This window comes from Hylobates moloch, unplaced genomic scaffold, assembly GCF_009828535.3.
Source record: "Hylobates moloch isolate HMO894 unplaced genomic scaffold, HMol_V3 SCAFFOLD_21, whole genome shotgun sequence".
Lineage (NCBI taxonomy): Eukaryota > Metazoa > Chordata > Mammalia > Primates > Hylobatidae > Hylobates > Hylobates moloch.
In genome coordinates this window covers 16,540,871-16,568,588 of record NW_026652296.1, presented here as the reverse complement: position 1 = coordinate 16,568,588, position 27,718 = coordinate 16,540,871, and the positions used below count along the sequence as shown (strand labels likewise).

The following is a 27,718-nucleotide window of genomic DNA, read 5'->3' as shown; positions in this document are numbered from 1 at the left end:
TATTTGCCAAATGGCTTTTGTTCACTTATAATGCCTTAGATTTCTTTCTGTATGAATATAGGTGGGTCCACCTCTGTCTTTTTAAAGGCCTGTTGTACTTCATCGCATGGTCTCATAATTAACAGTCCCTTTGGTGAGCATTTAGACTGCGTTACATTTTTCCCATAACAATCCCAAGGCCTTGCTCTCTGGCTCGCCTGCAAGGCTGGCACCAAAGTCCCTTCCCATGGCTTCCAAATGCTGCTGTCCATCAAATCTCCACAGTCTCTGGTTTCCTGGGATCACCAACAGACAACCCGAAGCGGAGGAGCTGGCGGCATTTGGGACCAGCTCCCAGGAACAGAGTCAGGTTGCAGCAGGTGGGTGACAAGTCCCTGAGCCGACAGGGCTCCACCACCCCTACATCCAGAGGCTGCTGCCCCAGATGATGCCCCGTAGCTCACCCCAGAAGCAGGGGATTAACCAGGAGGCATCGCCTGGGTGCTGACAGCCCTGGAGCCTGTGGCCTGAGGGAAAGGCCCATTTCCAGGCCTGGAGTCAGCTCAGCAACCCTAAGGGCCTTGGAGACCAGAAATGATTGTGTGTGCAGAAGGCAAGAACGGTCAAGGGGAGAGGGTCTAAAAGGAGCCCCACCTACCTGTGCACAGGCCTGCCCACAACCCCAATGCCCACGGACACTTTCAACAGGCATCTCTCACCCATGGTGTCCAGTACTGAACTCCTGACCTTCCCTCCTCAAACCCTCGCCCCATCTCAGTTCGTGGCAACACCATCCTTCCATGGTTCAGGCAAAAGCCTTGGGACCATCTTTAACTCCTCTTTCTCTCAATCCTATCCAGTCTATAAGCTTTTGCTTCAAAATGTGTCTTCTCACCACCTCTGCTGCTACAAGGTAGTGGTGCAAACCACCATCATCTCACCAGTAATAATTGTAATAAACTCACTAGTTGGTATCCATGCCACCTCCCCCTCACCTAATACCTGTCTTCCCAAAACAGCCTCTTCTCAACACAATAGCTAAAAGAATCTCAACAAATGAGTCAGACCCTGTCTGTCTTTTTTTTTTTTTTTAGAGACAGGGTCTCACTATATTGCCCAGGCTGGTCTTGAACTCCTGGGCTCAAGCAATCCTCCTGCCTTGGCCTCTTAAAGTGCTGGCCTTCTCCGTACATCCCATCAAGGGTACATACTGTAGGTTTGTCTGTCACTGATGATGTTAAATTTGATCACTTTGTTAAAAGGTAGCCATAGGCCGGGCACAGTGGCTCACACCTGTAATCCCGGCAATTTGGGAAGCTGAGGCAGGCGGATGGCTTGGGCTCAGGAGTTTGAGACCAGCCAGGGCAACAAGGAGAAACCCCATCTCTACAAAACAATTAGCCAGGCATGGTGATGTGCGCCTGTAATCCTAGGTACTCGCAAGCTGGGGTGGGAGGATTGCTTGAGCCCAGGAGGTCAAGGCTGCAGTGAGCCGTGATTGTACCATTGCACTCCAGCCTGGGTGACAGAGCAAGACCCTGTTAAAAAAAAAAAAAAAAAAAGTACCCATAAAGGATTCCAATTTAATTACAAATAGAAATAATAAAAACATGGTGCATGCCATCCAGAGTGTCCCCTGCAGGCTGCATGCAGCCGTCCAGCCTCCATGTGTGACTCCAACTCTACCCCATCCACAGCAATGGTCAGCCAGCATTGGCAGGAAGACCTCCAGGCATAAGGTGCTCATTCCTGGCCTGGAGCAGGGGTCACTCTGGAGTTCCTAGCACACCTGGGCTGCTCTGTGGATTCTGCCAGGCGCAGATCTGTGCCAGGCAACTCTCATCAGTTCCCTTTAAGCAGGAAATGAAAGTTACACGGGAGGGAGGTGTGCCAGCCCTAACTTCTCTCCTACTCTGTGGCTTCAGCTTGGGAAGGGATAGGTGAGAACAAGGATAACCCTCCAAGGCAGGAAATCTATGGCAGGAAGCAACCCTGTTCCCCTCGCCCCACACCCCACCCTCAACCAAGGCCCTCAGAAAATGAGACTCGGCATTCCTCATGAGGGTGTGGAGGGCAGGGCCTGCTCCGGGGAACAGCTGCTGGGCACGGAATTAGCAGGCCCTGGAAACAAGCAAGCTCGATGAATCCCAGAAGCCTGGCCTTGGACAGGGGCACGTCTGCAGATATTTGGCCAATCGGGCACATGAATCACTGAAAACAAGGCCGTGGAGAGGAAAGACTAATACAGTCCGCTTTTCTGTCCTGCTAAGGGTCTGCTGTGCTCTCCTGGGGTCTCCATAGAATGCCCAGAAGCTGCCAAGACAGCAGCTCAGCTGACTGTCACACTGATGCCTGGCTGTGAACTAGGACATGAGATTTCCAAGATGAGGTTAAATTATGCTGATTCTACATTCGAAATGGAATCGTGTCTGGCATGGATTCCATCTACACTGGCAGCACTCAAGGCAGAACTAAGCGAATCAGAGTCTTGTCTTATTTACTGTTCCAAAGTCAAAAACTCGTTTTTGTCCTCAAATATCTTCCCGAAGACAGGGACAGCTATGGTTCAGGCCATCCTGAATTAATTCACCCTTTGGAATGTGAAGGAAATACAGGAATATATATTTTGGCCTTTCCTATGTGCCAGGCATGATGCTAAGTGCTTCATATGTATTATCTTGTTTCATTGTCTCGACCATATTCTGAGGGCGATTTTAACACATCCCTAAAGGAAAAAAGGAAACAGAAGCTCAGGAAGGTTACATGGTGCACCCAGGTTCATATGGTTAAGAACCAGCACAGCTGGGATTTGAACCCAGATCTGGCTACTCTAAGTCTCAGATGCTTAAATATCACATGTCTTCCTTTAGTAATATCAGATTCTCTCAGGGCCTCTACACTTGGTTTTCAATAACAATCAAACTATTTTAAGTTAAAAGAGATTCCTTTTCATCTGAAAAACAAAAACAAAAAGATCCACTAGAACTAAGAAATTAACTGAGCAAGGTAAAATAATTCAAAGTCAATATACAAAAATAGTTGTATTTCTATAAACTAGCAGTGAACAATTGAAAAAATAAAATGTTAAATGCCATTTACAGTATCACAGAAAATAAAATATCTAGGGATAAAATTAACAAAAGATGTGTAAGACATTGAAATCTCTAAAACATTGCTGCGTGCAATTAAAGAAAACCTAAACAAATAGGGATATATACCATGTTCATGGGTTGGAAGACTCACTGATAATAAGATGTCCATTCTCTCAAACTGATCTATAGATTTAATACAATCTTCATCAAAATCCCAGCAGGCCTTTTTCAGAAATCAAGAAGCTGGTTTTCTTTCCTTTGTTTGTTTTGTTTTGTTTTTGTTTTTGAGACAGGGTCTCACTCTGCTGCCCAGGCTGAAGAAGCTGATTTTAAAATGGAAATGATCTAGAATAATCCAATTTTGAACAAGAAGAGCAAAGTTGAAGAATTTACTCTGATTTTATGACAATATAAAGCTACAGTAACCAAGGCAGCATGACATTGGCATAAAGATAGACAAACTGATCAGCAGAAAACATATTCTATTATGCAAATAAATAAATAAATATGGAAGTTAAGTTCCTTCAAGCTTATCTCTGCAAGGAACATGTGTCACAGGCCCAGAGAATGTGATACCAGGTACTTACTGCTCAGTCCTCCAGCCTGGCAAAATCACGTAGCTCCTGTGTTCAGAGTCAATTGGACTAAAATTAGCTTAAGTCATAAGCTTTGAACAGAAGAAAGAAAACTGGATCCAGAGCACAGAAGCTTGGGTTTTTGACCCAATCGTCATAATTAAACACAAAGTCTCAACTTTTCAGCATGTAATAATAATAATAGTAGTAGTAGTAATAAAAGCACTAACACATGCCATACCCTGTTCTAAGAGCTTTACATGGATCAGGGCCTCATTTAATTCTCTCAACAAAATAGAATAAAAGAGAAAATAGCAAGCATTGCACCTAGGAAGGGAAATCTTGTTTCGTGACGGTTTGTTTCAATTTTACATTCTTTTTAGATGTGTATAGGTATAGAATTACAATGTAAAATACATATTTTTTTTGCATTCACTGCCAGGGAAGGAATAAAACACATATCTTATAGTGGGATTGCAATTATAACAGTTTAAAAGCCACTAGGGTAGTAGATGAGAGGGTTTGAGGTAACCCAAGTGATATAATGCCCGTAAGACTCTTAGCCGGAGTCTGGTACATAGTAAAGGCATATTAACTAGTAGCCAGGCACAGTTATTACTATTGTCAAGGCCAGCTTCGTGGGTGCTGGAACCATGCAGTCTCCTAGGACCCAGCACTCAGAAGGGCCCTGCGCCTGGGTTAATGCTCTGTTGTCCCCATCTTAAGATTCTTAATGATTTTAAAGAAGGGGTCCACATTTTCATTTTGCACTGGGTCTCACGAATTATGAAGCATGTCCTATTCTGTATCATTGTTTACTGTTTATTATTTAAAATACTTATTTATAATACAAAATGTTTAATGATCACTTATTATTGTCAAATTGCATCTCTGCCTCTTATTAGCTAGACGACCTTGAGTGAGGTACTTGCATGATCTCCACGTCAGTTTCCTCATATGTAAAACAGGAGCCATAACTACTTCTCCATGAGATGGTTGTGTGACGGTTTAAACGATACAACAGGCTGGGTGCAGTGGCTCACCCCTGTAATCCCAGCACTTTGGGAGGCCAAAGCAGGGGGATCACCTGAGGTCAGGAGCTCGAGACTAGCCTGGCCAAAACGGTGAAATCCCGTCTCTACTAAAACAAAAAGTTAGCTGGGCATGGTGGCACACGCCTGTAGTCACAGCTACTGAGGAGGCTGAGGCAGGAGAATTGCTTGAATCCAAGAGGCAGAGGTTACAGTGAGCCAATATCGCGCCGTCGCACCCCAGCCTGGGCAACAAGAGTGGAATTCCGTCTCAAAAAATAAATAAATAAATAAATAACATAACATACCTCAAGTACCTCAAGTGCTAAGAACGGTGCCTGGGACTTAGTAAGCACTCCAAAAAGATTAACTATCATTATTATTATTATTATTATATATATATTTTTTGACACAGTGTCTCATTCTGTTGCGTAGCCTGGAGTGCAGTAGTGTGATCACGGCTCACTGCAGCCTCAACCTCCCGGGCTCAAGCGATCCTCCCACCTTAGCCTCTCAAGTAGTTGGGGCTATAGGCATGTGCCACCACGTCCAGCTAATTTTTGTATTTTTCTTTTTTGTAGAGATGGGGTTTCACCATGTTGCCCAGGCTGGTCTTGAACTCCTGGGCCCCAGCAATCTGTCCACCTTGGCCTTAGCATTATTATTTTTATTAGCTTTATGGAAAAAAGTCAACTTCTAGCTTCATTCTTCCAGTGCACATTTTGGGGAGGGGATTAATAAAGTCATCAGTGGTTCTGGAACTTATTTGAGCCAGAGATGACTTGGAGAATCTGAGACTATGTGAGAAAATGCCTCCCAGAAAAACACAGAGAGTCTTGCACGTATGTTCACATCATGCCTGAAGTTTCAGGGTATTTATGGGTCTCTGAGGCCAACGCAGGGGCCCCAGGACCAAGAACCTCAGAAAACAATAAGCACTAAGGACTCTAGGAGGTCTGGAGTCCGTGAGTGTCTTGGTGGGAACAGCCAGCCAGCCACGCAACAGGCACATAACTCTTTCAGGGCTGGGGCGTGTGCGTGTGCTTTAAGTCAGCAGCTGTTTTTAGCTTTGCTATATATGGCCAGGCGAGGAATGAGGGCTATAGGAGGGGGAGGGGTGCCAAGCAGCTCACAACAGGGTTTGGGAGGCCAGAGCTCCTGCACCAGCCCCACCTTCCCCTTCCCATGCGAGAGCTGGAGAGCTCATCCTCAGACCAAAGAGAAAGCCTAGACGACAGGGAGGGGTCTGCGAGATGGGAATGGCAGGGCTTTGAAGAAGACGCCAAGTCAAGTCACCTCAGAACAATGAGTGTCAAACTTTTTGGACCATGACTTGCAGTAAGAAACACGTTTTACATTGCAAAACATACATAAATGCAGACACTTTTAAACACACACACACACTCTCACACATTGTGTGTGTGTGCATATATATGTGTATCTCACCAACTGAATAAATATTTCAGAAAATAATACTTTATCTTATTCTCTGTGAAATACTCCGATACTTTTCTATTCTGTTCTGTTCTGTTCTTTCCTTTTGAAAAATGTAGGTCCTGACCCACTGAATTGACTTCACCATCCACTAATGCGTTGACATCTCCAGTTTGGAAAACTGCTGTTTCCTTTGTAGCATTTGATTGCAAGAAAAGGAGGGCAGTGGAGAAGACTTCTGAACCTTTGAGGATAAGATGCAAGTTTCAGCTTTATCTCCTAGCTGGATGGCTAGTTTTGGACCTCACAGTTTTTCATGCTCTGTCCTCTCATCCTGGAGTCTCCCTCCGCCCTTGTCACCTGGCTCACTCCTGCACGTATGTCGGGGCTCGGCTTGCAGCTGACTTCAGGAAGCCTCCCTGAATGCCTGCGTCTGGTCAGCTGCTCACTCTGGCTTTGTTACTCCCCTGTCTGTCCCTACCTAGCACCCAACACAGAACTGCAGGACGATTTCCTGTGAAGACAGGGAGCGTTTCCCTTCTGCTTATTTCTACACCACAGGTGTAGCATAGTGCTAGCTGCATTGTAGTCACTAAATAAATATTCACTGGATGAATTAATAATAGGTAATAGTAATAAGAGCAGCCACCATTTGCTGAGTACTCATTCATCCCATGAGAAGTCTTTTGAGACATTCGGATAGGTCCATTTTATAGACAAGGAAATTAAGGTTTGGTGAGTTTAAATAATGTGGCAGGGCCAGGGGAATGACCCAGGGCTGCCCGACTCCCAGCCGTGCCTAATCACAGGATCTTATTTGTCCATATTCCCCTCAGCCATACCCAGGTTGGGGCAAAGGGTGAGGGCAGATCCTTAACAAACCCTCGGGGGACTGATGACAGGTTGATTAAAGAGATTTTCCAAAGCAGTGGCCACGTCTAATTTTGGAGAGTTACACCTCGTGTGTGGCTTGGGAAAGAGAATCTGTGAGGTTTCCAGGGTCCCTGGATGTGGGGTCGTCTCTTCTGGGAGAAGTCTGGGGCTCTGACAAACCAAGGCAGCAGGGCTTCTGGTCACCTGGCCTGAAGAGCTCCTGGGCACACTTGGGATAAAATCCAGGGCCTGCAAAGCCTGTGTGATCCAGCCCAGGCCACGATGTCTGCACCCCTCACTCACTCTGGCATTCTTGCTGTTCCTCAAACCTGCCAAGCCCAGCCCTGCCTTGGGGCCTTTGCAACGGGATTCCCTCTGCCTGAGGGGACCTACTTCCTCTACAGGCTCCCCCACCCCGCTTCTGAGACGACTCCATGTAAGAACAGCTTCCTCTTCCGCCTCTGTTAGTTTTTTCCATAACACTTGTAACTTTTGGAGATTACATGTATGTTTGTTTTCTAGTTTATGTTTCTCCACTGGACAGGGAGCTCCTTGAGGACCTTGTCTTGCTCACTGCCCCCGCCCTAGAACTTGCTGTGAAGCAGTGCCTGGAACAGAGCAGGTGCTCAGTAGTACTGGTTGCATGAATGAATGAATGAATGAATGAATAGGTTTTCCTCTTTTAGACACATTGGGAGATGGGCCTATGGTTTCCTATGCTCATTTTGACCCAGAGATTTGTGTCCTGTGACTCACATCCAGACCCAAAACACACACATACACACACATACACACACACAGAGAGACACGTGCACACACAGACACACATGAACACACGCACACACACACCTTGGTTAGAAGAGAAGAGGGATGGGAACGGACATTCTACGCATGCCTACAGTACACCACTGTGTATAGGTAACTGACGCCGTATAAGCACTCAAGGATTATCTCCATTTTTAGCCAGAGAAACTGAGGCTTGCTCTCTGCTGTGTCTCCAGTGCCTAGCACTGTGCCTGGCATAAACGTCTGCTGAACTGAATTGCACTAGATTCAAGAGGCTCAGAAAACAGTTCAAGGTCACCCAACTAGCAAGTGGTGGAGCCATAATCTGTGCTCAGGGCTCTTCAGTTCCCAGCCAGTGCTGGGTAGCAGCCATAGGCACCTGCACAAACTCCAGGGACCTCGTTAACATCCAGACACGGTCTCGAGGGCAGGCCCTCACCCAGACACTCACCAACTGGCAGCTCAGATACAAATCTATCCTGCACCTGAGGCTGCTTTCAACATGCCCAAGGGCCTCGGCTTCAGCAAACCTTGCTCCCTGGGCTGGCTGATGCCTTTTCCTGCCCCAGCTGCCCTGATCCCAGCCCCATTCCCACACTTCCTGGCCACTGTCAAAAAGAAGAGACACTAGTGACGAATATAATGTCCTATGAATGCCTTCTGATGCCAAATGTCATTTGTAAAAATTAGCCAGTTTTGAGTTATCTGTGTCAGTTCCTCTTTCCAATGCAGCTCATTAGGAAGACTCCATAGAATTATCCTGCGTCAGAAAGAGTTTGAATGACCATTCAAAACTGCAGCCAGCAAACTTTCACTGTAAAGAGTCAGGTAGGGCGGAGTGTGACGGTTCACACCCGTAATCGCAGCACTTTGGGAAGCCAAGGCAGGTGGATCACTTGAGGTCAGGAGTTCAAGACCAACCTGGCCAACGTGGCAAAATCCCATTTCTACCAAAAAATACACACACACACACACACACAAAATTAGCGGGGTGTGGTGGCGGGTGCCTGTAGTCCCAGCTACTTGGGAGGCTGATGTAGGAGAATCACTTGAACCTGGGAGGCAGAGGTTGCAGTGAGCTGAGATTGTGCCACTGCACTCCAGCCTGGGCTACAGAGTAAGACCCTGTCTCAAAAAACAAACAAACAAAAAAAGTCAGATAGTAAATACTTTGGGTTTTGCAGGACAAGAAGCAAAATTGAGGATGTTACGTAGGGGCTTTACAAATAATTTCACATGTCAAAAAATATTGTTGTTGTTGTTCTTCTTCTTTTCCATCATTCTCAGCTTATAAGCTGTGCAGAACTGACAGCGAGCCAGTTCAGCCCATGCTTTATGGTTTACTAGGCCCTAATTTAAATCAATACTTTTTAAACTTTGATGTGTATAAAAATTGCCTGATACACTTGTGAAAGCGGTATTTGGGCCCACACTCAGAGATTCTGATGAGAAGGTCTGGGTGGGCCACTGAATTTGCATTTCCAACTGATGGATAGACGGTGCTGATGTTGCCCGTCCATCGACCACATTTTGAGCAGTACTGATATTTTAAAGTGTCCCTTTTCACAGATGAGGAAACTGGCTTAGCTAAGTGATATGTCCAATGTTACACCCCATGGACTAGGTAATGACGTCTGCTCTGCCACTCCACAGGGCTGTTTTGCCACAGAAAACTCCTCTCTGTTTCTTTAACCCACTGCTACTCTCATGCTTCTGAGCCTTTGTCCTCACTCCTCTCTCTGCCCCATGCCCACCCTCACAAATGTAACTTTCCTGTAGAGACCAAGCTCAGGCGTCGGCTCCACTTGAAGTATTTCCTGACCTCCTCAAATCTAAATTCTCCTTTCTACAACAGTCTGTACTTACTTGTGTATAATGTGTATAACTGTTTGTCTGCATGCCTATCTTTGTTTTTTTATTTTTCGTTTTGTAGAGATGGGGATCTTGCTAGATTGCCCAGGCTGATGTTGAACTCCTGGCCTCAAGTGATCCTCCCACCACGGCTTCCCAAATTGCTGAGATTACAAGCATGAGCCACGGAGTCCGAGAATTGCTTGAGCCCAGGAGTTTGAGACCAGCCTGGGCCACATAGTAAGACCCCATCTCTACCAAAAAACAATGAATTGGCTAGGCTTGGTGGCATGTGCCTGTAGTTCCAGCTACTCAGGAGGCCGAGATGGGAGGATTGCTTGAGCCCAGGAGTTCAAGGTTGCAGTGAGCTGTGATTGTGCCACTGCACTTCAGCCTGAGCAACAGAGCAAGAACTATCTTTAAAAAATTTAAAAAAGGAAACACAAAAGGAATGTAGGCCGGGCAGTGTCTCACACCTGTAATCCCAGCAATTTGGGAGGCCGAGACAGGCAGATTACTTGAGCTCAGAAGTTTGAGACCAGTCTGGGCAATATGGAAAAGCCCTGTCTCTACAAAAAAAAAAAAAAAAAATTAATCGTAATAATACAAAAATTAGCAGGTCATGGTGGTGCACACCCATAGTCCCAATTACTAGGGAAGCTGAGGTTGGTGGATCACTTGATCCTGGGAGGTCGAGGCTGCAGAGAGCCGAGATCATGCCACTACACTCCAGCCTGGGCAACAGAATGAGACCTTGTCTCAAAAAAAAAAGAAAAAAAAAAAAAAAGAATCCATGGATGGATCATAGGTGGATGGATGGATGGATGGATGGATGGATGGATGGATGGACAGATGGATGGATGGATGGAAAGAAGGATGGGTGGATGGGGAGGTAGATGTATGAATGTCTGGATGGGTAGATGAATGGTTGGGTGGAAGCATGAATGGGTGGGTGGGTAGATGGATGGATGGGCAGGCAGGTGGGTGGATGGATGGATGGATGGATGGATGGATGGATGGATGGATGGATGAATGGACGGACGGGTGGGTGGATTGGTGTGTGGATAGATGATGAGTGGATAGTTGGATGGGTGGATGGATGGGTGGGTGGGTGGATGAATACTCCTCATGATCTATTGCTTGAAAATCATTTTCATGGCACAGTTAAGACTAGATCCTAATTCTGCTAGAGTATATTCCACGGCTGTTTATGTAGGGGCATACCGAACATGCTAACGGTAGTAGTTACATTTTATTGTGTGTTGAGTGTGCACTTGTATGGCAGGCTTTGTACTAAGCACTCCCACTAATCCTCTCAATAACCCCTTTATTAGCTCCATCTTTACTACAAGAAAATGGATGCTCAGAAAGGTAGAGCAGCTTGCCCAAAGCCACACAGCAAATCACATCCTAGCCCATCTGATTCTGTGCCAATTGCCGGTCACCTTTCGCACCCTCCACCAGGGTTTCTCACCATCCCTGGCCCCGCCCCACCTCTGCAGGCCCCCAGCTGGCCTCACCTCCATCAGCATAGGTCTCGGTGCCATAGCCGTCTTGCAGGCCATTGTTCCAGGTGCCCTCGTACTTGGCACCGCTGCTTGAGCTCTGCCGGATTCCGTAGCGTCCCTTGAAGCCATGTGTCCACTCGCCCTTGTAGAGCCAGCGCCCCTTGGTCTCTATGCCCAGCCCATGCCGTTTACCCTGGCTCCAGTATCCCTCAAAGGTGTTTCCGCTGGGCCAGGTATAGACACCTGCCACCTCAAAGCCAAAGTTCCAGGAGCCAGAGTATTCGCCCTGGCCCTTGGGGCCGGTGCACAGTCCGTGCCCATGGGCCTTTCCCCCCTCCCAGCCCCCGCAGTACGCCCCACCATCATCAAAGTCGAAGCGGCCCCCGCTCATCTCATCATAGCCCCTGACAACCTCCCCGTCCTCCAGCGTGGGTGCAGAGGGCGTGGGTAATGCCTGCAACACTCCTCCAGTGCCCTCGGGGGCAGGCCCCCAGACTCACCACTGCACCCCAGGAGGGGGGAAGCAGGATGCCAGCAGAGGCTGAAAGAGCCCCGGCGCCAAGTCAGCACCAGGTAGGTTAGTCAGTGCCATGCCCGGGATCCCCGACTCCACCAGCCAGAGTAAGGCTGCCTGCTGGAAAGAAAGCAGGAAGGAAAGGTTCAAAGTCCCACAAAGCGTCCCAAATCTGCCTTCCAAAAGTCCAAGGGAAAACGGTGTGATCTCTTTAAGAAGCCCACTGAAAGGGTGGGGTGGAGGGGTCCCCAGCCTTTTCAAAGAGGGGAAATTCCCCTCGGTGACAGCCCCCGCTGGAGGCTGAATTCCCGCAGCCCGCTGGCCCCCTTCTCCACCCGAGTGGGTGTGCGGGGCTGTCGGTCTCCCTGCCGCTGCCCCGCCCCCTTTCTCCAATCCTGCCCTCCTCCTGGGACGGAAAGGTCAGTGTTGCCCTAACAAGGCCATTGGATCTCAGAAACTGCTCCCAAAATAACCCCCGGCCAGGCCAGCCTTCTTCAAAGCGGGAAGGAGGGGTATTTCAAATCGCGCCCGTGCTGCAGACCCGGGCAGTGGCTGGAGGGATAAGGAAGGAGGCTGAGAACTGAGTGCAGGCAGCCCAGGGAACCTGGCGTCTTTTCCTCCCGGGAATGACAGCTCCCTTCCATTCTCAGAGTCCCCTGGGTCTGCGGGCAGGGAGGGCGCCGGGGAATCGGGGAAGGGAGGGGAGAGGGAGACCAGCAGAACGCCCAGTCCTGGAACACTGAAAATCCCCCAGAGCGAGGAGGTTGGCAGACCTCAGCCCCATCACCACTCACATGCCCTAAGGGGACCTGGGGTTACAGCACTACTGCCAGCCCCATCAAGGAATCCGGTGACCTAAAGAGAAAGGAATGGAGACAGTTTCACATGTGCTTCCGAAAGCAGAGGAGGGAAGTCAGAAAGAGAGGGGAGGCTGTGGAAACAGAGTCTGGAAGATACACCGAATCTCAGTCCAGTGCTCACGCACCACCCTGAGCTCCCTCCACCTCTGGAAGCCGGGGAGAACTTGGTGCAAGAAGCAACCATCTGTTCCCTTTCTCTCTCCCCTGAAGGGCAAAGAGAAGGGAGAGGAGCCTGCCCTCCTCTCTCTGCCTGAGACACAGACTGGGCGTCCCGCTAGCTTCCTCTCCCCACCCCTTGATGCCTCCGCGCCCTCCCTGCCCCCTGCCGCAGACCCAGCCGATCCTGAGGGTCAAAGGAGTCCCCTTCCTGTCAACGCAGGTTGTGTTGTAATGAGGTCCTCCCAGAAATTCTCAAGGGTCATGATTTTTTAAAATTTCCCTTTCCGAGCTGTCTTTTGCTCTAGTGTCCTAGGAGCCTGTGAGGCCAGAGTTCAGAAAGCTCTTGGGGCAGGGCCAGGAGAGAAGGGCCTGGGTGGATTCCCAGCCACTCAGGTTCCCACCAAACTCCAGTAAAAAGAACAAATAAATCTCCACGGCAAGAAGCTGTGGCCAGAGCTAATGACTGCAAATCTCAGCTAAGCCCAAGGTTAATGGGAGTATAGAGGAATTCTGGGAAAGGTAAGAGCCACCAAGACTAGGAAGATCTGTGTGTGTCTGTGTGTGTGTGTGAACGTGTGAGTGTGTGTGAAAGTGTATGAGTGTCTGTGGTGAGAGTGTGTTGTGAGTGTGTGTGAGTGTGTGTGGTAAGAGTGTGTGTGTTTGTATGTGTGTGTGTGTGTGTGTGAGTGTGAAGATGGGGACGAAAGAGAAAGAGAGAACTAAGCACAGAAGGTACTAGAGAACATTAGACAATTATCTGACTTTAAACTTATTTGACATATTTCCAAACCCCATGAGAACTTAGGCCACGTGAAGTCACTGCGGAAGTCTTGTTCCTGTTCGGGAAGTGGGTAAAAAATGTTCCCTCCTTTCCTTCCAGCAGGTTACCTGTTCTTAGGACTTGGTTCCATCCTTGGTCACAGCCCCGACCTTAAAGAGCCCCTTCTGTATCTGTGTTTCACCACCAGGTAGAGGCACCCAGCCTCTTGGGCTCACTGTCACTGTCTGTTTGCCAAGCTGATAGGGAGCACATACTGGATAAAAACTGTGTCCTCTGGGTAGTTAGGTGTGAGCCCTGGCCAGGTTGACTGACAGCCTGCTTGCACGGTTCACTTCTAAGAACACCTCAGGGCTACTCCCAGGGAGTTCTGCTTTCGCCACTTCTCACTGAGGCCTTCGGAGAATCACAAACTTCTTTCTAGCTCTGCTGTCAAGGGAAGAGCATCTCAAACTGGAAGCTAGGGGAGTTTGAGCTGCGGATTCAATACTGTAATCATATGCTTAGGCCAGGCAGCCATTGCTACATCTTAGCAGGGCGTTCCACCTATGTGAATTTAACCACTGTTCATAGCGGCTCCCTAGGGTAGCTCTCTACCCAGGGTTACTACACATAAGAATCACCTATAGAACTTAAAAACATAAAGAGATCCGAGAACCCCACCGGAGACCTACGGAATTAGATTGTCCTGGGAGAAGACTTGGGCAGTCGAATTCTTTTAAAAGCTCCTCAGATGAATCTGATTTTCATCTCTGGTTAAAAACACTGTAAGTGCCTGGTATAGTGGCTCACACCTGTAATCCCAGCACTTTGGGAGGCCAAGGCTGGGAGATTGCTTGAGCCCAGGGGTTTGAGACCAGCCTGGACAACAAAGTGAGACCCCGCCTCTACAATTAAAAAAATTTTTTTAAAAATTAGCCAGGTGCGGTGATACACACCTGCGGTCCCAGCTACATGGGAAGCTGAGGCAGGAGGATCGCTGAGTCAAGGAGTTGGAGGCTGCAATGAGCCACATTTGTGCCACTGCACTCCAGCCTGGCAACCCTGTTTCAAAAAATCAATAAATAGATAGAAAACAACAACAACAAAACCATGGTAAAATTTCAAATTAAGAAACTGTTTAATAACATAAAAATTCATGAATCCATTCGCCGCAGGATGAGTAGTTTTGGAGTTAGATACGTCTTCAAATCCCAGTCCTGCCCCTCACAAGCTGTGTGACCTTGGACCAATTGTTAATTCCTCTAAACTGCAAATTCTTCATCTGTAAAAGTCCCTGCCTCAGAGGATTATTGGTATCAAGAATAACAGTATCTACCTTATATGACTGGGTGAGGATTACAGAGTTAATACTGTAAAAAGGCTTAGAACACATTACACATATAATCAGTGTTAGCTCTTATGAGTATTACTCTTACATACTAAATTACTTTTCAGGCTTAATAAAATATTCATCAAAGAGGGAAGAGAGAACCCCTCCTAAATACTAAATATCTTGACATCGAAGCACTCCTTATTCTCATGTTTTAAACTGCAAAACAAAGTTACTGGTAAAGGGATACTTTGACTTTGTAAAAGTTTAAGTAAGATTCTTTGCCAAATTTGGTACTGGCCTTACCTGCCCAGAGCTTTCTGATAAGCTACCATTTGTCCCGCCTTTTAAACCAGTGCATTTCAGGGAAAGGGTGACCTCTTGTGGCGTTATGTGCATTACAACGGACTTTCCTCAGAAAAACCAAGTTCTTCAAATCCAATGGAATTTACTAAACTTGAAATATTAGCTGGGCATGGTGGTGCATGCCTGTGGTCCCAGCTACTCAGAAAGCTGAGGCAGGAGGATCGCTTGAGCCTGGGAGGTTGAGGATGCAGGGAGCCATGATCGCACCACTGCACTCCAGCCTGAGTGATGGAGCAAGATCCTCTCTCTCAAAAAAACCAAATAAATAAATAATAATTTAAAAATAAATAGGCCTGGCACGGTGGCTCACACCTGTAATCCTAGCACTTCAAGAGGCCAAGGTAGGCGGATTATCTGAGGTCAGGGGTTTGAGACCAGCCTGGCCAACATGGCAAAACCCCGTCTCTACTAAAAATACAAAAATTAGACGGGCGTGGTGGCACCTGCCTGTAATCCCAGCTACTGGGGCGCTGAGGCAGGAGAATCACTTGAACCCAGGAGGCAGAGGTTGCAGTGAGCCGAGATTGTGCCACTGCACTCCAACCTAGGCGACAGAGTGAGACTCCATCTCAAAAATAAATAAATAAAAATAAAAAATAAAATAAACTTGAAATAATTATAAACTGGTTTTAAAGGTAGCTAGCCTATTCCCTCCCTTCATCCCAGATCTCTTCCTACTCCCTAGTTCTGTTCCCTGGTCACTTTCTCCCTCTATTTCCTGCTCAACTTCTCAAGCTTGACTGCTTCTCTGGGAGCCTCAAAGGGAGAGAACTGGAAATCCAGAACAAGGAGAAGGACTGCACCCAGAAACCCACTGGAGTTCTTCTCAGCCATGGAAGGCTCAGCACAGCGAGCCTCACTGCCCAGGAAGCCTTTCCAGGCAGGTTTCCCAGCTGGGCTAGTGCCCTTCCCACATGCTGGCTCCTCCCCCAGACTATGAGTTGTTTAAAGCAAAGATTTTCTTCTTTCCAAAAAAGAGTGAATAGTGCTGCAGTGAACATAGGTGTGCATGTATCTTTATAATAGAATGATTTATATTCCCAAAGGAATATAAATATATATTCCTTGGGCACTGCCAAGTGCCCAAGCCACCAAACCCATTCCCAAAGGAATATAAATCAGTAATGAGACTGCTGGGTCAAATGGTATTTCTGGTTCTAGGTCTTTGAGGAATCACCATAATGTCTGCCACAAGGGTTGAACTAACTTATATTCCCACCAAAAGTATAAGAGCATCCCTATTTCTCCACAGCCTTACCAGCATCTTTTGTTTCTTGACTTTTTAATAATTGCCATTCTGACTGGTATGAGGTGGTTTCTCATTTTGGTTTTGATTTGCATTTCTCTAATGATCAGTGAATCAACCCAAATGTCCATCAATGATAGACTGAGTAAAGAAAATGTGGCACATATACACCATGGAATACTATGCAGCCATAAAAAGGAATGAGATCATGTCCTTTGCAGGGACACGGATGAAGCTGAAAGTCATTATTCTCGGCAAACTAACACAGGAACAGAAAACCGAACACGTTCTTACTTATAAGTGGGAGCTGAACAATGGAAACACATGGACACAGACAGGGGAACAATGGGGCCTGTGGGTAGGGTGGGGGAGCAGGAAGAGAGAGAGCACCAGAATAAATCGCTAATGCATACGGGGCTTAATAGGCTTAATACCTAGGTGATGGGTTGATAGGTGCAGCAAACCACCACGGCACATGCTTACCTATGTAACAAACCTGCATGCCCTGAACATGTACCTCAGAACTTAAATTATTAAAAAACCTGAGCACCTGCTGTACAGTAGATATTGCAGCTCATCTGTGTCTACCCAGTGCCTGCACATAGTGGGTGCTCCTGGTCTTCCCAGCATCTAGCAGCTGATGATCCCCTTCTGAAATCCTTTTTCAATTGACTTCTAGAATCTCTCTCGGTTCTGCTCCTGCCTTACTGGTTCCTCCTCATCCCTGAGTTCTGTACCTTGGGAATGTCCCAAACCTTCGTTCTCTGGCTTCTTTATCTACATTCATTTCTGAGGAGGTCTCTAGTCACATGGCTTTGCATAACCTCCCTCTACCGATGACTTCGAAGTCTGCATCCCCAGTCTGCACCACTCTCCTGATCTTCAGTCAGACATCCAGCCACCTACTCAACATTTCTAAATATCTCACGAGCATCTCAGACTTGACAAGAACAAATGAAACTCTCAATTTCCACTTGCAAATGTGTCCCTCCAGCCGACTCCAAACTTATTAAAACCTTTGGAGTCAACCTTAATTCATCTTTCTCTCACACCTTAAATCCAGTCCATCGGCAAATCCCTGAAGGGATTTGGATTAAAATAATTCCAGAACAGGCTGGGTGCGGTGGCTCACACCTGTAATCCCAGCACTCTGGGAGGCAGAGGCAGGCAGATCATGAGCTCGGGAGTTCGAGACCAGCCTGGCCAACATGGTGAAACCCCATCTCTACTAAATATACAAAAATTAGCCGGGTGTGGCGGCATGCACCTGTAGTCCCAGTTACTCGGGAGGCTGAGGCAGGAGAATTGCTTGAACTGGGAGGCGGAGATTGCAGTGAGCTGAGATCACAACACTGCACTCTAGCCTGAGCAACAGAGTGAGTGAGACTCTGTCAAAACAAACAAAAAAAACCTTCCAGAACACATATTATCTCCTGCACTGCCAAGTGCCCAAGCCACCAAACCCATTGCCTGACTCACTGCAGTAGCTTCCTAACTGTCCTCCTTGCCTTCCCTTAGTCTGCACATAGTAGCCAGTGCTCTTTCAAAAGGTTAAGTCTCAGCTGGGCATGGTGGCTCATGCCTGTAATCCCAGCACTTTTGGAAGGCAAGGTGGGCAGATTGCCTGAGGTCAGGAGTTCGAGACCAGACTGGCAAAATGGCAAAACCCCATCTCTACTAAACATACAAAAAAATTAGCCAGACATGGTGGCACATACCTGTGATCCCAGCTACCTGGGAGGCTGAGACAGAAGAATTGCTTGAACCCGGGAGGTGGAGGTTGCAGTGAGCTGAGATTGTGCCACTGCACTCCAGCCTGGGTGACAGAGCAAGACTCTGTCTCAAAAAAAAAAAAAAAAAAAAAAGTTAAGACGTTGAGTCTGGTCATGTCTCTCTCCTCTGCTCCCCCAAATGGCTCCCTATCTCACTCACAGTAAGAGCTAACACCTTTAAAATGGCCTACCAGGCCCTCCATGATCTGGCCCTATCCATCTCTCTCTGACCCCACCGGCTCAAGCTGCATTGGCATCCTTGTGGTTCCTTCTGCCAAGAATGCCCCCTCCCTCAGATGCCCCCATGGCTCACTCTCTTACTTCCTTCAGGTCTCTGCTCAAATGTCACCTTATCACAGCATCTTCTCTGCCCACGCCAAATAGCAGCCCTATCCCTAGCCCACCCCTTCCTATCTCCTAATTCTTTTTATCTCCATACAACTTATATGTTCATCACCTTTCTCTACTGAGGACAAGGATATTGTTCTGCTTACTGTTCGATTCCCAGAATCTAGTACAGTGTCCCTGGTGTGTTGTAAGCACTTGATACTTATTGAATGAATGAATGAATGAATGAATGTTCAATGAAAAATTGTTAAATAAAGGCATGTGGAAATCAGGATATTACTTTTTTGGAACATCAGAGTGAGACTTAATCCCTCAATCCACAAACCAAATCCATTTTCCTAGATGTATCAAAGAAAGGAAATTAGTTTGGTACGTCACATTCACAAAAGAAAGTCAAATGTCCCAATAAGGGACCCTAAAGTTAAAGTTGGCCCAATTAGGTCTGAGCAGAGTAATTTTTAACTTCAAGATTCATGTTTTGAGGAAGATTTTGCGGAGAATGTAGATAACCTACAAGTTATTCCCACAAATCTGGAATGCCTAAACTTTCATGCAAGTTGGATTTTGAGTTACTAGGTCATTGGAACTTTGCTCTTTTCAATCCATACACCCTCCTAACACCTTCGTATGAAAAGAATACGTATCATCATTCTCTGGTGACTGCTGCACTAATACACAGCACTAAGTAAATAACCAGACTGCTGGCTTGAAAAACAAACTAAAAGGGATTTAAAGGCTTAAGAACTTGTCTTAATTCAAAGAACATGTTAAGCCCATGTTAAGCCCATTTAACATGAACTTGAATAGCTCACTACTTAATTACAATAGCTCCACTCCTCTACAGTTATTTTATTTTTGAGACGGAGTCTTGCTCTGTCACCCAGGCTAGAGTGCAGTGGCACCATCTCGGCTCACTGCAAGCTGCACCTCCCAGGTTCACGCCATTCTCCTGCCTCAGCCTCTGAGCAGCTGGGACTACAGGCGCCGGCCACGCCCGGCTAATTTTTTGTATTTTTAGTAGAGACGGGGTTTCACCGTTGTTAGCCAGGGCGGTCTCGATCTCCTGACCTTGTGATCTGCCTGCCTCCGCCTCCCAAAGTGGTGGGATTACAGGCGTGAGCCACCGTGCCCAGCCCCGTTTTTATTTTTTTAAAGGTGAGCCAAAACATTAGTTGTGGAGGTGAAAGTGGGGTGGTACCTTTACAACCAGAGCTTAAATTTTGGTCTGGGAATCCCTGGGAGTCCCTGAGGCCCTTTTAGGAAATCTAAGGTCAAAATTATTTTCATGGTACTAAAACATTACAGGTTGAGGGTCCCTAATCTGAAATGCTTCAAAATCTAGAACTTTTTGAGCACTGACATGAGGATCAAAGGACATGCTCACTGGAGCAGTTTGGCTTTTAGGATTACGGAAGCTGAACTGATAAGCATGTAATGCAAATCTTTCAAAATCTAAAAAAAATCTGAGACCTGAAACACTTCTGGTCCCAAGCATTTCATATAAGGAATATTCAACCTGTAGTGGCCTTTTTCACATTCATTCTCCCAAGTGTACAAAAGTTTGCCAGAGACCACACAATACGCGATATCCTAGAGACTGAATGCAGAAACATATGAGAATCTGTCTTCGAATTAAGCCAAACATTAAAAAAGATTTGCAAAAAGGTAGAATGCCACTCTTCTACTATTTTCTGTTTTGGAAAAGCTATTTTTCATTCAAAAATTTTGTTAGCTTGTAATGAGTTTTTAAATAAATATTTTTAAAATATCTTAGTTTTAATTTCTAATATGGTAAATATCTATATCCTTTTGGAGATTATAACAAAACCTTTTGGGTCCTGAATTTGTCAGTGTAAAGGAAGTGCTTGCAAAAAGTTTGACAATTTCTGCCTTAGATATACTAAATAGTGCACCTTCTGTCACCATTATTAGGAAATATCTGTCACAGCTTCTAGAGCTGTGATAAGGTGTTTTGCTCCCTTGCTTTAACCACAGCCTTCAGATGTCACTAAATCCACACCAAACCAATGACCAGCAGAGGACTCCCACTACTTAAGCTTAGGGTTTTTCTAGTAAACACCCTTCCCCTCTCCCCCAAGTACAAATCACCTATTTGTTGAAGCCCACATCCCATTATCATGAATCAACCACAGCCAGTGCGATGTTTTAGTAAATAGAATAAATGTATTTTGTAATTTAAACAAAAGCGTCTGTTAACATTATTGCTAACATGGCTAGACACTGTCACTAAATTTGGTGGCTCTGCTTAGGATGGTCTGAACACATCCAACATTCTTTTTGGAGCCACCTGAAAAACAAGGATTCATCATCCAGCTGAAACCGAAGACAGATTTTTTTTTTACCAAACTGGAGGGAATTTTGAAATGGTTGACCAAATCTGTGGGATACAGAATGTACAAAATTCTCTTTTGGGGTTGCTGGGGTGACACGGCAGCTCAAAGAGGTAACCATCTGTAACATCTGAAACTGAGGTATGAGACCAGTATTACAACTGATAACAAACAAAAAAAAAAACGCCATATATTTAAAATGCTGGAGATGGTGAAGACACACTCGTTTCAAATATTACACCCCCTCCCTCCAACTGAAGCAGCCCATTCCAAGCTGCTTACTTGAAACTGCACGTAACATGTCTCAGGATGAATAGCACCAGCAGGGGCTTATTTAGTGATGGTTAATAACTCTCTCAAACAATAGAGGGCAGGCCAGCTAGTTTATTCAAATTGAATCTAAACCTTAGATCTCTGGCTTAACAATAACAAGAGAAACCTTTATAGACACAATAAATCTTGCATTAAATCAGAGATGGTTTAAATCAGTCTTGTAACTTCTAATATTCTGGGCTGGCAACTATAGCATGACAAATTTTCAGTGCAGTTACAAAATCACATTTTACTTTCCTTGGCTACCAAACCTTAAACAAATCTGAAAAATGCACTGTTTTACAAAGGCTTTTACCATACACCCACTGCTGCCAGTCACAAGTAATTATGGTTTCTTCATCCCCCAGGAACATTTCTAAATAAGGGGGATTTTTCTTTGATCTGCTCACCTTGAAGTGTATGTAAGAACTCAGAGAGTAAGTTTAAAGAATGAAGATTAACTGAGATGCCAAGAAAAGTTTTTATTGCAAGCACAGTGAGCAGAAAGAGATGTCTTCTCACACAAAGTGGCCGCAAGGTCTGCCATTAACTAAATCTCTTTGACAAGCCTTCATTGGTTTAAAGCATATGAATTAGCTTCTTGCTATCAGGTGTACATCATTTCTGCCATGTGGGACATTTTCTTGGGAATATACAAGTAATACTCCATGTAGCCTGATAGGTCCTCAATGGTCACGTCATCCACAAAGACTCGAGCTTGCTCAGAACAGGATCGGGGAGAGCCAGACAGAGTTCTGGCGTGCAGCGACTGAGAGTAGTCCTCAAGTGTGGATCTTCGTTCTGGAGCCAAGGGAGGGACACTCTGCAGGCCTGAAAAGGAATACACTTCCATATCATGCCATCTCTTACACTGGCATTCCTTGCCTATGCATGTGCATGGCTTGCCCTGGTTTAGCTTGGAAACTGATTGAAAGTCAGAGAGATCACTAGCTTTGAGACTTGCTTGGGAGACTTGGGTAGCATCAGAGGAGTCTTCCTTCTTACTCTCTGATGGGAGCCTTGGAACAGAAGTTCTCAAAGGCTCAACGACTGCCCCTGTGTGATTAGCATCGAGAGAAGTAGAGCTTTCTCCTGCACTGAACTCTTTAGGGGATGAAATTCCCAGCCCACCGCTGCCATCAGGTGAGTCAGTCTGGCTTTTGTGCTTGAGTTGACTGCTGGAAGATGATGCTATTGTACTGCAATGTATAAACTTTGGAGGATGAAGGACAGGAGACTTAGAACGTCGACGACGCTGAGTTCTCACCGCTCCTCGTGAAGACTTCCTTGTAGACCTAAAGAGGAAAAAAAAATATACAAGAAGATGTTGGGATACAGAGCTGTCCTAAACAGATTCCTTATGATAGTAGGAAATTTACCTTCCCTCAGATTTATGAGTCTAAGCTCATAAATTTCCTGCAAGAGATGCACCTGCCTCCATTTTCATGCTGCCTAAATTTTTGTGTCTCAAAAACTTCAACATCATCTTATCAGCAAGCTATAGAACCAGGTGAGATAATGGTATTTTTTAACTGAATCACTTGGGCCAAACATTTGGGACAGAACACCTGCCCTGTTCCAACTCTAAGCTTGGGAGCCTTTGACTAGTGGGTCTGAGGGAAGCACCTCAAACAGACAACTGAAGCTGATCCTGTAAAGCCTAAATATTGTGCCCTAAACCTAAATATAGCAGCTTCAGAACCACTGTGAGGCTAACATTACAAATGACCATTATGCCATTACTATTAAACAGATTTCTGATTCATTTCTATCATTGGTAACAGCCAATCAATCAAAACCAAAAAACTAACAATATCTACAACCCCTGAGGTTTTCAGATACTGGGAACTACTGGACACACTATGTAAGATAACTATTTATAAAGTATTTAAATAGCCAGGCGCAGTGGCTCACGCCTGTAATCCCAGCACTTTGGGAGGCCAAGGCAGGCAGATCACGAGGTCAGGAGATTGAGACCATCCTGGCTAACACAGTGAAACCCTGTCTCTACTAAAATACAAAAAATTAGCCGGGCGTGGTGGTGGGCGCCTGTAGGCCCAGCTACTCGGGAGGCTGAGGCAGGAGAATGGCGTGAACCCGGGAGGCGGAACTTGCAGTGAGCCAAGATCACGCCACTGCACTCCAGCCTGGGCAACAGAGCGAGACTCCGTCTCAAAAAAAAAAAAAAAAAAAAAAAAAAATTTAAATAACTGAATGAAAAGAAAAGATACTCAAAAATGCTAAGTGAATTAGAGACAAGAACCAAACAGGACACTAAAAAACAAAAAATGTTTTATTTGAAATTAAACAAAATGAATGAGCTAAACAGAACACAGTAGTCCCATCTTATCCATGGTTTCGCTTTCTACAGTTTCAGTTACCTGCAGTCAACCATGGTCTGAAAATATTAAATAAAAAATTCCAGAAATAAACAATTCATTAAGTTTTACATTGCGCCCCACTGTGAGTGGCATGACGAAATCTTGCACCATCCTGCTCCATCCCATCTGGGATGTGAATCATCCCTTCGTCCAGGGTATCCACACCATATATGCTACCTAACCATTAGTCATTTAGTAGCCATCTTGGTTATTAGATCAACTATCATGGTACTGCAGTGCTTGTGTTCAAGTAACTCTTATTTTACTTAACAATGGCCCCAAAGTACAAGAGTAGTGATGCTAGCAGTTTGGGTATACCAAGAAAAGCCACGAAGTGCTTCTGCTGTGGTTAGAATGTGTCACCCAAAAGTTCATGCGTTGTAAACTTGGTCCCGAATGCATCAGTGCTGAGACCTTTGGGGGTGATTGGGTCACAAACACTCCGCCTTCAAGAATGGATTAATCCATCCACAGATTAATGAATTAAAGGGTTATTGAGGGAGAGGGATAGTTATCACAAGAATGGCTCTGTTATAAAAGCCTGTTTGGCTACTTCTCACAAGCCCCCTTGCCACGTGATATCCTTCCCCATGTTATGATGCAGCAATGATACACTCACTAGATGCTGGTGCCATGCTCTTACACTTCCCAGCCTCCAGAAATGTAAGAAATAAGTCTCTTTAAAAATTACCCAGTCTCAGGCATTCAGTTACAGCAATAGAAAATGAACTAAGACAGCTTTCTTTAAGTGAAAAGGTGAAAGTTCTTGACTTAATAAGGAAAGGAAAAAATAAATCATATACTGAGGTTGCTAAGATCTACGTTAAGAACGAATCTTCCATCTGAAAAATTGTGAAGAAGGAAAAACAAATTTGTTATAGACTTGCTGTTGCACTTCAAATGTGAAAGTTACAGCCACAGTGCATGTAAGCCCTTAGTTAAGATGGAAAGGCATTAAATGTGTGGGTGGAAGACATGAACAAAAACGTGTTCTGACTGATGGCAAATGGGTTTGATATTGTCTGCAGTTTCAGGCGTCCACTGGGGTTCCTGGAACATACCCCCTATGGATAGATAAGGGGGGACTTGTACACACAGCTAAAGAAAGAATGACTGACTGGAAAATAAATCTGAATTATTTGTAACAGGGGCCAGCAAATTACAGCCTGTGGGTCAAATCTGGCTCCCTGCCTGTTTTTGTACAGCTTGTGGACACTGCTCCAGTGGGCTAGCACTGTGAGCCACAGACCAGGCTAGGGGATCCTCCCCTGTCCCCATTCTCCCTGCCCGCCTTCCTGGCCAGTAGACACGCTGCACCACTGTCCAGCGCCCACACTGGCTAACATCTACATGTTGGGTCTCTACTGTTGGCAACTGCTGATCATTAAGAGGCAGAATCTCAGTTCAAGACTCCAACCAATGCTGGGATCTCTGGAGGAGAAAAGAGCATGCTGGGATCTGCGCCTCACTGGGACAGAGAGTAGAATTGGCACCACCTGCTACCCACCCATTCCACAAGGTCCTCCTTTCAGGCTAGTCAATCCTGCGACTGTCTCAGCAACTGAAGACAAAATGTGTCCACCAGCCAGGACGGCCAACCCCAGGCAAACAGGGTAGAGTAGGAGTTTTCTCTCTTATTTAAGCACTTATTAATATCCTTGGATTTTTCCTTCTTGGCCTCCAACGGCTAAAAAATTTACCATACAGTGCTTTACAAAAAAAGTTTTCCAACCCCTGACCTAAAAGGCAGTACAGAGACAAGGATTTGGAAAAAATGTAAAAGTTAAGAGAGATGACAGAGTAAGTCTGGAATTTCTGAAGAAACGAATACAGAGAACACAGGACAAGTGATTTTTTTATAGACATAATGACAGAAATTTTCTGAATTGATAAGAGAATCTATGAACACAGGAAATACACTGGAGCAGGATAAAAAGAAATCCACATAGAGACACTCTGTAGCAAAACTATAGAATAGCAAAGACAGCAGGAAGATCTTTTTTTTTTTTTTTGTGAGACGGAGTCTCGCTCTGTCGCCCAGGCTGGAGTGCAGTGGCGCGATCTTGGCTCACTGCAAGCTCCGCCTCCCGGGTTCACGCCATTCTCCTGCCTCAGCCTCCCGAGTAGCTGGGACTACAGGCGCCCACCACTACACCCGGCTAATTTTTTGTATTTTTAGGAGAGACGGGGTTTCACCACGTTAGCCAAGATGGTCTCGATCTCCTGACCTCGTGATCCGCCCGCCTCGGCCTCCCAAAGTGCTGGGATTACAGGCTTGAGCCACCACGCCCGGCCCAGCAGGAAGATCTTAAAAGCAGCCAGAGACTAGAAAGATTATTTCCAAATTAATAACAATTGGATTGAAGGTATGCTTTTCAGTATCAATGTAATGAAACCAGAAGACAATGAACTGTATCTAATTTAAGTGCTAAGAGAAAATAACTGTCAATCTAGAAATATAATATCGAGTATATCAACTCTATCTTTCAAAAACAAGGACGAAATAAAGACATTTTCAGATAAATGAAAGCAAAGTACAGTCGGTCTTCTGTATCCATGGATTCTACACCTGTGGATTCAACCAGCAGCAGACTGAAAATGTCGCTTCCACCAAGTTCCAAAAAGCAAACCCTGAATTTGCTGTGCTCTAAGCACTACGCTGAGTCTGTGTGAGTGAAGTGCTGTGTAAGCATTGTGGTAGGTATTATAAGTACTCTAGAGGTGGTTTAAAGTATACAGGAGAATGAGCATAGGTTGTATGCAAATACTATACCATTCTGTCTAACAGACATAAGCATCCTCAGATTTTGGTATTGAGAGGGGCGTGTGAGTGGGGAGGACCTGGAATTGATCCCCCATGGATACAGATGATTGTTATTTACCAATAGGACATGATGTTATTTAACATCAGGGGCCCTTTCAAATGTATTTATATGGAGTTATACAATGCAGAGGTCCTATTTACTAATAATAAACCTTCAGTAAAGAAACTACTTTAGGAAAAAAGTAAGTGATTGTATATGGGAGGTCTGAGGTGAAAGCATGGTGAGGAAAGAAGTTATAAACAAGTAGAAAAATCTAAATAAACACTGTCTGCTTAAATAATAATAATAAAACCTAGTTTGTGAGATTAAGTAACACAGCTAAAATACTGGGCAACTATATCATGGAAGTCAGGAGACCAGAAGAAAGGGGTTCTAAGGAGAAGGGCTAAAATACCATTAATTTTTGTCTTTGTTAAAAGCATGCATGGTAAAATCAAGGCTAACAACTACTGAAAGAATAGAAACAAAGTGTGCCATTTCCAAACCACTAGAGGAAAAGAACAAACAAAATCCTTGCAAACAATTGTGTTTAAACAATTGGAAAGTAAAGGAGGAGAGGTAAGGGGGGAAAAAAATAGAAAAAAGCAGGACAAATAAAGTAAAATGACAGAATCACTTCTGAAGATATCAATAATCAAATAATGTAAATGCACTAAACTCAGCAGTTAAAAAAACTGATCACATTGAATAAAACAGAAAAAAATAAAACCTAGTCATATGCTATTAATATGAAACACAGCTAAAATACAAGAACACAGAACGCTTGAAAGAATAGTAGGCTGGGTGTGGTGGCTCACGCCTGTAATCCTAGCACTTTGGGAGGCTGAGGTGGGCGGATCACCTGAGGTCAGGGGTTTGAGACCAGCCTGGCCAACATGATGAAATTCTGTCTCTACTAAAAATACAAAAATTACCCGGGCTTTGTGGCGGGCACCTGTGTAACCCTAGGTACCTGGGAGGCCAAGGCAGAAGAATTGCTTAAACCAGGGAGGCGGAGGGTGCAGTGAGCTGAGATTGTGACACTGCACTCCAGTCTGTGGGACAGAGCAAGAACAAGACTCCGTCTTAAAAAAAAAAAAAAAAAAAAAGAATAGAAAAAGACACACAAGCAAAACACTAACTAGAAGAAAACTTTAAGACAAAAGCCACTATGAGGGATTAAGAATGTCACTACATAATAAAAGTTTCAATTCACCAGGAGGAAAACATTCTAAACCTATGCTATATAAATCCAACAAAATAACCTCAAGATACATAAAGCAAAAACACAGAATTTAAAGGGAAAATAGACAAATTCACTTCCATGGGGTAGATTTCAACATACATCTCTATTATTTGTAAGTCAAGCTGACCAAATAATTGAAA

General features: G+C 45.3%; 2 protein-coding genes across 8 annotated transcripts in view; both read right to left on the bottom strand.

The window, feature by feature from the left end:
- Positions 1 to 12,001, bottom strand: part of JPH2 (junctophilin 2) — a 79,761-nt gene extending 67,760 nt beyond the window's left edge. The window contains exons 1-2 of one of the 2 annotated variants that reach the window (XM_032142210.1): positions 11,142 to 12,001; positions 1,543 to 2,704 (exon numbers count right to left, since the gene is read on the bottom strand). In XM_032142210.1, coding sequence (XP_031998101.1) covers positions 2,694 to 2,704; positions 11,142 to 11,520 — 390 coding nt within the window. In that variant the 5' untranslated portion in view covers positions 11,521 to 12,001 and the 3' untranslated portion in view covers positions 1,543 to 2,693. Of the gene's footprint in view, positions 1 to 1,542; positions 2,705 to 11,141 lie in introns of those variants that run through there. The other variant, XM_032142209.2, reaches the window with a different exon arrangement.
- A 9,608-nt stretch (positions 12,002 to 21,609) lies between these two features.
- The window catches only part of OSER1 (oxidative stress responsive serine rich 1), a 40,519-nt gene continuing 34,410 nt past the window's right edge, over positions 21,610 to 27,718 (bottom strand). For all 6 annotated transcript variants that reach the window (XM_058432809.1, XM_058432810.1, XM_058432811.1 and 3 more), the window contains one exon: positions 21,610 to 22,442. In XM_058432809.1, the coding sequence (XP_058288792.1) occupies positions 21,755 to 22,442 (688 nt within the window). In that variant the 3' untranslated portion in view covers positions 21,610 to 21,754. The remainder of the gene's footprint in view (positions 22,443 to 27,718) is intronic.